Raw genomic sequence first — 11232 nt, 5'->3', positions numbered from 1 at the left:
GCTTTTTTTCTGTGACACGAGGCCCTTAACGAAATCCTACTAAAAGACTGAAGAATGACAATTCGCGCACGTCACACATACGCAGAAACATAAAATGGCATTTGAGAGCGCGTGTGAGAGTGGCAGAGAAGAGGAAGCAATTCACTAGGTCAGGAAAGTTAGTAGCGCCTTCAGAATTTGCGCATTCGTTAAGCAGATCATCCCCGTAGTGCTGAACAGCTTTGCAGCTGGTGAACCACCAGGATTGAAATGGGGCCTATAAAATCAATAATCGAAATATTGTGTGACGAATCAAAAGTGAAGACTGTATGGAGCGTGTTGCGGTCGTCGTTTCTGGCAGACTACTGAAGGCTGTGCATAGTCACAAAATGAAATTGGTACCTAGATGAATTCATCAACACTATCAAGCACGCTTTCAGGCGAAAAGGGCTCCTAGAACTTTATTCACAATAAGTATGGAGGAACAGGAGAAGTCAGCTAGCGTGCCGCAGGCCATGGAGAGCTTTGGGGCCGCCGGACCATTCGACAGCCTTGAACATAATGTCAGGGTCATCGCTGGACCCAGCTTGGAAGCTGGAAGCTTGTCCCAAGCTTCTTCAGAGGCATCAGGCAAGAATTTTGAGGGCGGTTTAGGAGCTTTGCACGCCCAGCCCATATGATCAAAGTTGTAGTTTTCCCCGCACAAGCGGCGGAATAACACTTATGCGGAATGGGCGGCGCGAGCGCTTACCTTCCGCGCCCCCGAGAGTGACCGTTCCGAGTGATGGTTCGAAACAAAGGATCGAGTGGCAAGTTACGAGGAAGTTACTAAGTGTTACGGCCTAAGTCACCGCACAATGCCGCCTCCTCACCCGGCACTTAGTCGGGACGAGGCCGTCATCCTAAAGCAAAAAAAAAAAAAAAAAAAAATAGAGGGTCTCTTAGATGTCTCTTGTTGTTGTTGTTGTTATGAACTTTATTTTTCCACCGATGTAGGAGGCCCCCTACTCCCCGCCCCCGGCACGCAGGCCTATGGGACGGAGGCCGGGGCCTCCGCGACTAAAGACAGGCGAAGTGACAGTGTTTCTTCGCGGCTTCAGCCGCCAGGCGGACAGCTTGCTGCTGGTTGGCGGGGGACTCGCTCCGCAGTAGCAGTTCTCAGGCTTCTCTACTGTTTGTTTTCCTTGGCGCCAGGGGAATCAAAGCATTGCCAGATTATGTGATCAAGAGTACCCCTTTCTCCGCAGGTTTCGCATTTATCGTCCGCCTTTTCCTCCACTTGCGTGTGGAAAAGCCAGACGGGACTTGGGAAATTCCCAGCTTGCAGGCGCCGCCAAGCGACGGCCTCCTTGTTAGCTAGCGTTCGGTCCGGTGGTGGCAGGGACCTTCTGCTAAGTCTGTAGTGTTCTAAAATTTCCTTATAAGTTTGCAGCCTCTCGTCCATCCCATCGCAATCAGGCGGCTCTACGGCTGCCCGGAAGTAGAGAGCTCGGGCTAGCTCGTGCGCCGCCTCGTTGCCGGGGACGGACTCGTGCGCGGGGTTCCAAATAATTCGAATCTTTCTTTCAAGTTTTCCTTTCTCTAAAATTTTGGCTGCCTCCGTCGAGACCCTCCCTTTTCCAAAGTTCCAGACAGCTGTTTTGCTGTCACTAATAACTATGCTGGCCTCCGTTCCAACGCAAGCGAGCGCTATTGCAACTTCTTCAGCCGTGTCTACATTTCGGCTTCTAACGGACGCGGCGGCGGCGGGCACGCCGCGGCCGTTGACGACCACAGCCACCGCCGCCCCCGACTTCCCGCTAGCCGCGTCCACGTAGGCGACCTCCCCCGGCTTCATTTTCCCCGCTTTCTTTGCGAGCGTCTCGGCCCTCTTTTGTCTCCTCTCCATGTTGTACGTAGGGTGCATGTTTTTAGGTAGGGGGGGCACTATTATATATTAGCGACACTCTCGTGGAATGTCTACTTTGTGGCTTGTTCCTCTATCTGACTGCAGTCCCACCCAGCCGAGGATGGTTCTGCCCGTGGTGGTTCTGCTTAATCTTTCTAGTTGCGCCATGCGCACAGCCTCCGCTAGTTCCGTCCAATTGTTGTGCACCCCCATTTCGAGGAGGCGTTCAGTCGAGGTCGAGATGGGTAGTCCCAGAGCCCTCTTCGCGCATCGTCTGATGAGTGCGTCTATTCTTTGCTTTTCGTCTGATCTAATGTTTAGGAATGGTGTGGCGTAACATATGCGGCTAGTGATGTAAGCCTGCATTAGTTTCAGGAGGCTTCGTTCCTTAAGGCCCCGACCCTTTAGTACGATTCTCCTGAACAGACCCGTGACTAGCATGGCGTACGCGTTCAGTTTCTTTACCGTTGTATCGTTGTACCCATCTGCTTAAGAGGGGAATGACGAAAGCTACCCTTCCTCTCCTATCATTTGCCTCTCATTATTTGCCTTTTATCGGCGTTGGTTTACAGGAAACAAAAGGCGCAATATCTGTCATACTTTCTCCGACAAGTGTGCGTTTAGACGGTGCACAATCGCTCCTGTCGCGCGGTGTTCCTTGGCGGGCGTTCAAGTGTGGGATTGCAGATGGCAGGAACGCTAGACAAGATGAGACTTCTGGTTGGTCGCTTCGAGCTTGGCGGCTGGTGGCACGTCACTTGTCAGTCGACCAATCAGGTGCGTCTTTAAAACCAATAAAGGCATTCGCCTTAATACAGACCGTGTCACTCCTCGCCCTGGCAGTCCTACACGTCCCTAACCCAGACATCCACAAGAGTGGTGTATGCAGTGTATGTGAAGTGAGTCCTGCGGACCAATGGTACTACATCATGTGGGACTGTGCCAGGTTCCCGACCGAAGCTACTGCCAGGACATTCCCGCCCGAACTTCAAAGTGCTGTGTAAAGTACAGACTAGGACAGTCAAATATGGGCCGTCCAGCAGGCCCGGGGTTTGCTTGAAAAGCACACGCCTTAGGAACCACCTCATACGGGCCGAAATGGGGTAATGAAGAGTAGGGCATAACCTCGGGTCAACGCTTGGCCAGCGTCACGACGGATTAAGCCGGCGTTTGCCGGCATGTCATTAAAGTTATACCTACTTACCTATCTAGTTGCATTCCTTCGGCCGCATCAATAGCGAGCAAGCAGCGACAGCAGCGCGTTGCGCATGGAATCCTAAAGCACTGCAAACTAGCGGAATAAAAAAAATACCAAGGACGCTGCGAGCCTGGCGCTATATTTGCCGTGATAAGAGCAAGGAAACGAAAGATGACGCTACTTTAGCGAAGGCCCAATTTTTTTCTCGCTTAATATGGACTCGCTGATATTTCCATTCCAGCACGCAAGTTTTAAGCGCTGCTTGTGCCATACAACTATATGTAAATACCTCCTTAAAGTGCTGGTGTGGTTACTCTGCAGGTGCGCTGCGTTTGCCTCGTTTGGTGAGAATTAAGGAACCTGACAGCTACGGTAAGGCTGAAACCACCTCCAGTGACTGCCCTCCCCGAAATTACTAAAGAATAAGAGGCTTTATTGTTAGCGGAGGTGTCATCTCTGCAAGCTGGATGCTTGTCCAAAACATAAATCCCTTGAAAAGAAAGCACGAGACATGGCAGAAGAAAGCGGGTACGGGGAAACACAATCGCAGCGCAAGCAGGATCAGGAAGAGGAGTGTCGGTGTAGCGGCCCACGAAAGACATGTCGTTTCCTTTGTGCAACTCTCGGCTACAGAGGAATCGCTGCTGGAGGCAAGCGCGACTTAAGTGAATGTCGCGTTGACAATGTAGCGGACACCGCATTGCACCAATACGGTAGTGTCAAACTGCAAGGAGGGTAAGGAAGGCCACAATAGGCGCCGGAAAAAATATTCGTTCCCTTCGACAGCTTCAGCACGCAACACTGAGAGCCTCTTACCGCTAGTTAGTGTTTTAATTTTTTCTTAATGTGAAAGTGAAAGTTTATTAGCTTGAACATATTTACAAAGTGCATAAAAATACAGACGAAGGTCCCATATTCAGAAGACTGCACCGGGACCCTCGATAGATCACTCATAATTATCATCATCATCATCATCATAAGCCTGACTATACACACTGCAGGGCGAAGGCCTCTCCCATATTTCTCCAATTAACCCGGTTCTGTACCAGCTGCATCCACTTGACCCCTGCGAACTTCTTGACCTCATCCGCCCACCTTACTTTCTGCCGCCCCCTGCTACGCTTTCCTTCCCTTGGAATCCAGTTTGTTACCCTAAGCGACCATCGGTTATCCTCTCTTCGTAATACATGTCCTGCCCATGTCCATTTCTTCTTCGTAATTTCCGCTAGAATGTCGGTGACTTGAATTATTTCTCTGACCCACTCTGCACGCTTCCTATATCTTAATGTTACCCCTACCATTTTTCGTTCCATAGCCCTCTGGGTTGTCCTCAACTTAAGTAGAACCCTCTTGGCTAGCCTCTACGTTTCATCTCCATAGGTGAGTAGAGGTAAGATGCAACTGTTGTATACTTTCCTCTTGAGCGATACCGGCAAGCTGCTAGTGATAATCTGCGACTGCTTGCCAAATGCGATCCAACCCAATGTTATTCTTGTTATTTTCTTTTCATGGTCCGGATCTGCGGTTACTACCTCTCCTAAGCAGACATATTCGCCTACTACTTCCAGTACTTCGCTACCTAATCTAAACTGCTGTTCCTTCCCGAGGCTGTTGAACATTCCCTTATTCTTCTGCATATTGATTTTCAAGCCTACCTTTCTACTTTTCGTGTCTAGGTCATCAATCATTATTTGCAGTTCATCCCCCGAGTTGCTTAGCAAGGCAATGTCATCAGAAAATCGCAGATTACTGAGGTATTCTCAATCTACCCTTATCCCTAACTGCTCCCATTTTAAGTCTGAATACTTCTAAGCAAGCTGTGAATAGTACTGGGGAGATTGTCTCTCCTTGCCTAACTTCTTTCTTTATAGAAATTTTATTACTTTCTTTATGCAGAACTATGGTTGCTGTGCAGCCACTACATATATCTTCCAGCACTTTCACGTACGGCTCGTCTACCCCCTGATTTCGCAATGACTGCACTACAACACATCACTACAACAAAATAAATAATAACACCAAAGTTTGCGAAAGGTTATAATATACAAAACATGGCAAATCAGTATTTTTGCACAAAAACAAAGGCACTAACACAGATATTAGACATAAAAATATAAAACGTTAGCAATTCAACGAGTATTCCTTCAAGTTATTCTTAAATGTGGGCAAGGACATATAAGTTTTCAGTGTTAAAGGCAATAAGTTCCAGAATGAAATGGCTGCAAAAAATGACGTCCTTTTTTTCATTAGTACAAACTTTCGGGAGTAGAAACTTGTTATTTGCTGCAAATCTTGTAGAGTTATAGTTCGAAAGTAGTAACGGATTAACAAACTGGAAATGCAAGCTGACGTTCAATAGCTTAAAGAACGCGATTACAAGATGATACAGAAAGAGCTGGTGGACTGATAAGATATGATGTCATATAATAAGGGACGAGCGTTAGTGGAAAAAGTGCTGCAGGTGATAATGCGGATGGCCTGATTTTGTATATGCTGTGCAGACGATAAATGGCAGTTGTATTTCCCCAAACGACAATCCCGTAAGTAAGGCGACTGTGAATGAAAGCATAATACAGAGATAAGAGAATGTAACATGCAAAATATGGGCGTGATTTAATGAGAGCACGGATGCCAAACATAGATATTTTTTTCGGATGAGTGATGTGGGCTGAGAATTTAAGTGCAGAATCAAGAATAACGCCCAGAAAGCTAGTTTTATTGGAAGCTAGAATAGTATAAGAACAGAAGGCTAACGTAGGAGTGCAAGGAACGATTTTCTGGCTATCTCTGTCCATCTATGTCCAATGAAATGAAGACCTCATAACGAAGCTAGACATGGAATTCTCAGTGCTTCGCATTTCTGCGCGTAAGCAGTCCTAAGAGCAGCCATGTAATTGTTGTTTGAAAAAGCATTACTATCTAAAAGCTTCAGTGCGCGTCATCGATGAAGAACCATTATATTAAATCATGCCCAGCTTTTCAGGGCCGTCTCAAAACAAGTCTGATATGTAAACAAAGTCACAAATTTCTTCCAATGCTCATACCATGCAGATTTTATTGTCATGAAACGAATGAATTCAACAAAAGCATAAGTTTTATCATGCACAGTGTCATGATATACTTGGTGGAAATGACATAGTCTGGGAGCGCTTGTCATCATTTCCTGTGCTTGCCTCATCGATAACTTCCCAGCCGTTCAACCGCGTTGCAGTTCGTACTAGGTTTGGCATCACAGGGTACTGCAGGCATCGCATGCATGAAATATCTCAACTTTCTTGACCTCTTACCTACATTACGCCAGTTAAACTCTCTGTTAGAAATTATGTTCTATATTCACCGTCATACATTTCTCATAGCAATTTTCCTGGTCACAAATTCATGGTACTAATATGATGCACCAGAGTACATATCGAATCTTGCGCATCTAAAACTAGAAACGACTAAAGCCACACACCACATGCACAGCCTACATTGCAGGTGCCAGCATATAAAAAAATACATTAAACAACATATATAAAGCTCCACCTTTAAGGGTATGATGCGAAAGCGTAGGCTACTAACCCACATATAAATCCCCACTTTAACCAAGTCGAACTAATGTGCCTGTGTGGCCTAGGTGTAACGTGAATACAAGTGTCCCAGCAGACTGTTTTTTATGTCACCCTCCCACGTGAAAATAGAGAACCAGTTAAGTTGGCTGCTCACACCAAAACAACAGGCAACGCGTCCGGTCACTGCGCGGCCATGTCAGCTGCCAGCTACCGCCTGCCAGTGCCATGCTCATGATTTTTCGCTCACAACATCAGTGCCGGCGCTGATTCTAGATTTTCAGTGAACGGGTTCTTTAACACTATCGCATTAAAACTCTGCAAGTATGCGGTTTATTTAACCCCACTCCTCTTGGCATGCGCCCCTATTATTTTTCTCCCGGAACTCAGAAGAAAAATGAAAAGAATTAAATCTAGTTTTTAGAACAAATGATCAATTAAATGCCAAACTGCTATGAATCGACTAAAGCATGTTTACGCAAACTTTATCTGAATGGCGGAGCATTCCGCGAACCTCTCCCGCTCATTCCCAGCCATCATGCGGCCGGTGAGCTGTGCTCATCTTCAGCAGCTGGCGTCCTAATATATATTGGCATATAAGCCATACAAATAGCGTCCTAGTTTTGCAAACAATAATAGTGTATAAAGCACTACACTTCTCAGACATCATCAATTTCACATCTACTTGATGCTGATCATACCTATAGCATAAACACAAAGCGTTCTAAACACACTTGAATTAATGATCGAGCACGGACCTTAACTCTTCGGACTGTTATTTAGGTAGTTTCTTTTTCAAGTCTTTTTCAGTCCTCAATATAAAGCTGATCATCTTGATAAGGCAAGATTAAAACCAAACAGTTGAAAAAGAGGAGCAATGTTTACTGCTCCCTTCCGAGGTCTTGTGGATAGAAGCCTTTGACAAACCATAACATATAGCATAAACACAAAGCGTTCTAAAAACACTTGAATTAATGATCAGTGCACGGACCTTAACTCTTCGGACTCTTAGTTAGGTAGTTTCTTTTTCAACAGTCTTTTTCAGTCCTCAATATAAGGCTGATCATATTGATAAGACAAGATTAAAACCAAACAGTTGAAAAAGAGGAGCAATGTTTACTGCTCCCTTCCAAGGTCTTGTGGATAGAAGCCTTTGAAAAACCATAAAACCGAGCTTACGATTTGGGTACCGGGCATTTGCATGGGCTTCGCATCCATGCCCTTCTGAAAACAGCCACTCTTGGCGAGAACCTCCACCGTAGCTTTCATCACAGCTACTCACCGAGCATGCATGCCAGGACCAAGATGAGAGAAAGGCGAACAACCATGGTTGGTTATGGTGTCCTCTCTACAACGGCGTTAACGGAGCACACAGGGACGACTTGATGCAAACAAATTTCTCTGGCGCAGCTTCTGGCCGTATAGGTAGCGCGCGGCGTCGGCGGCCGGAAACGGAAGGGAAGACCGGAACTGATATGGGCGAGGCGCCGCCATCCTCCAGGGCTCGGCTTAGTGCTATGACGGATGTCTGCGCCTTGACGCACGCATTCTCACTGGGTGCAGCACTGGCACCCTTGTCGCCAGCTTGGATTGGCAAAAAAGAACGCAGTTTATCCGTTTTTTCATGCACATGCTTCGTGTCCTTTCCGCGATATCAAATCGCAGCCGTCTCACGGAAGGCATCTCATCTAAGTGCCGTGTCGCTTCCTTGGTCCGTTGTCACCTGAGAGCAGACTCTGGCGTAGTGTGGCGCGAAGCGAGAACAGTTGAACACTAAAACAGCATAGCTGTCACGGCAGTATGCTGCGAAATATACAGTCGGTCACTGGCAAAAGTTGGAGGTTTCGCTAGATCTTCAAGTTAATAAAAATGTTTTTACCAATCCTTCGAAACAAACTATTCATTTTCCAGTACTTCCGTCCAAGTAGGCAACATTTCATGCAGCAACAGTTGCACTTTCATCACAACATTTGCTTCTTTATCAACCTGAATCTGCATAACATGCAGCCAAATGATACCTTCGGCCTAGGTCTCTTTCAAAAGTTGTTAATCACATTCATCCCATCGAGGCCTGAGTATCAGCTCTCCAGAAAAACGGCACTAATAAGATGAAGCCCAAACATTAAGTGTACGCAAAATCGGCATCGTGCTCTGCCCGCAGTTTAAAGAGAATAAAAATGCACATCAGGGATAACAACGCAATTTGCAAAGCAAGATGCGTCAGTTATGTTGCTGAATTTAAGGTGGGTGTTTAGTGGACTTCGTTGGGCAACTGAGAAACATATTCAGTCTTACTGGGCACTTGTTACCGTCTTATTTTTGGTGGGAACATTCAATGTCCGCATTTGATGTTTTTTTTTTTTTGCAGATCCTGCATCTCTCACTCAATTTCGCTCTGTCCTGTTCATTTTGTTTTCACATCTTGTTTTTAGTACTCGTCATTATTGTTAACGGCTATGCTAGAAAACGTAATGCCCGGATCCTCATTTCCCCTTCGACCAATTTTCAAAAGAAGATTCGCTTTTAAGAATGTCCCACAGAATAATTATCACCAGGAAATGGAAAATTGCATCAACAGGAATTCTTATAGAAGCATCAAAGCAGTGCTAAGGGTGAACATGTCAGCTGATCGTTCTGTCAGGCATTCTCGGGCTTGCTTTATCATTGCGACGAAATTTTGGAAGCTGTCAACATCTTTCGTGCCACCCCGTTTTAGATGATGACAAACCGACAGTCTTCCATTCATTTCATTTTATTACTCTCAAGGCTGGTCAGGCGTTACAGAGAGGAGTGGGGAAAAAAATAAGAATAAAAAAAAAACAAACAAATAAACAGTTACAATTCATAAGCATTAACAGTATCCTTGAATTTTTCAGAATCCTTGATGACGACGACGGTGGAGGGCAGGTGATTCCAGTCCGAGGCAGTTCTGGGGAATTAAGATATTGGACAGTCCTGCACTGTGGGATGTGCACCTTTAGGTGGTGATCTCTGCGGGACGATATGTGCGCCGGAGGAGTAAACAGGGACTGCTTTAAGTTTTCGTTGCCGTAATATATTTTATGAAATGTGCAGAGGCGCGAAATGCGGCGCCGAATGGCAAGATCCGGAAGATTAAGCGTTCTTTTCATTTCTGTAACACTGGCATGGCGGGAGTAATTAGACATTATGAACCTTGCAGAGCGATTTTGGATGGACTCGAGCAACACAATGAGAGAGTTAGTGTATGGGTCCCACGCTGCAGTAGCGTACTCAATTTTTGAGCGGACGAGTGTTTTGTAGAGCAGTAGTTTCACAGAGATAGGGGCAAGGGAAAAGTTGCGACGAATGAAGCCGAGCATGCGGTTGGCATGCTCGGCTTTGGTCAGGGGGGTGTCATCAAGAGAGTATTAGCACGGAATGTTGTGATTAGTCGTGCGCGTAATTCTCATTAATTTACATTTGTTAACATTTAGTTTCATAAGCCAGGTATTACACCAAGTTCCAATTATGTTCAGATCATTTTGAAGAGCGCATGCATCATCTTGGTTAGTAACTTCTCTGTACAAAACACAGTCATCAGCGAAAAGTCTTATTTTGGAAGTAACTGAGGAGGGAAGATCATTAATGTAGATAAGGAAAAGAAGAGGTCCTAGAACTGATCCTTGTGGAACGCCAGAGGTTACGGGGGAAATGGGGGAGTCATAATCGTTAGCATTTACATACTGACTTCGATTACTTAAAAAACACTAAACCCACTTTAAAATACCATTATCAATATTTAATTTACTTAACTTATAAAGTAACAGTTGGTGTGACACAATGTCAAAAGCCTTTGCAAAGTCGATAAATATGCAATCAATGAGAGAAGAGTGGTCCAGTGCAAAAATCAAGTCATTAGTGAATGCAATTAAATGAGTTTCACATGAATGATGCTTACGAAAACCATGCTGTGAATCTGTAAAAAACAAATTAGTTTCCAGATCGTCAACAAGGTGTGAATAGATAATATGTTCAAGGAGCTTGCATGGAATAGATGTTAAGGAAATAGGCCTGTAGTTATTAGGATTATGAACGTCACCAGACTTGTGGACTGGAACAACCTTGGCGATCCTCCAAGTCGATCGGCAGTGATGCGCTGCGGATGGACTGCGTAAAAATTTCGGACAACATCATGGATGAATATAAACATGTACTCTTCAAGAACTTATAACGAGTTCAGTCCATGTACTCGATCCCAAGTGTTCCGTAAGATGAATCAGGAAATGAGCAAATCACCGATGAATGTCTGCTGTAACCGTTACCATTGTATGTAAATTCAATCTCCAATCTCGGCGAGGAAATTTCAGTGATCAATTATTTGTGAAATGCTCGGGTTATAATAAACTGTATTCTGAAACGTACACATTTCATTTATTTTGTGTCCAAACAATTTTGCTGTGCACTTTGAAATGTCAAATATGGACAAGTTTATAAACTTAATGGAGAGCACGAAAAAAAGCTGGGGCCTACATTTGTTGAAATCAGCGCTGTGTGCGTTGATTTCAGAGCTACTAGAGCTAATTAGCGTTGAGTTTGGAACGCCTTTAAAGCTTTTTGAAATGCTCGTCCTGTCGCTTGGAACGGGCCCGCTCTGCCTC

General features: G+C 45.2%; 1 protein-coding gene across 2 annotated transcripts in view; it reads right to left on the bottom strand.

Annotated features, from left to right (window-relative positions):
• LOC146209326 (uncharacterized) overlaps positions 1–8054 on the bottom strand; it is a 28892-nt gene extending 20838 nt beyond the window's left edge. For both annotated transcript variants that reach the window (XM_084599664.1, XM_084599674.1), the window contains exon 1: positions 7896–8054. In XM_084599664.1, coding sequence (XP_084455790.1) covers positions 7896–7941 — 46 coding nt within the window. In that variant the 5' untranslated portion in view covers positions 7942–8054. The remainder of the gene's footprint in view (positions 1–7895) is intronic.
• Positions 8055–11232: the final 3178 nt, after the last annotated feature.

This window comes from Amblyomma maculatum, chromosome 1 (assembly GCF_055883805.1).
Source record: "Amblyomma maculatum isolate TAMU_Amacu chromosome 1, ASM5588380v1, whole genome shotgun sequence".
In the NCBI taxonomy this organism is placed as follows: domain Eukaryota; kingdom Metazoa; phylum Arthropoda; class Arachnida; order Ixodida; family Ixodidae; genus Amblyomma; species Amblyomma maculatum.
This window is presented reverse-complemented; position numbering and strand designations above follow the sequence as displayed.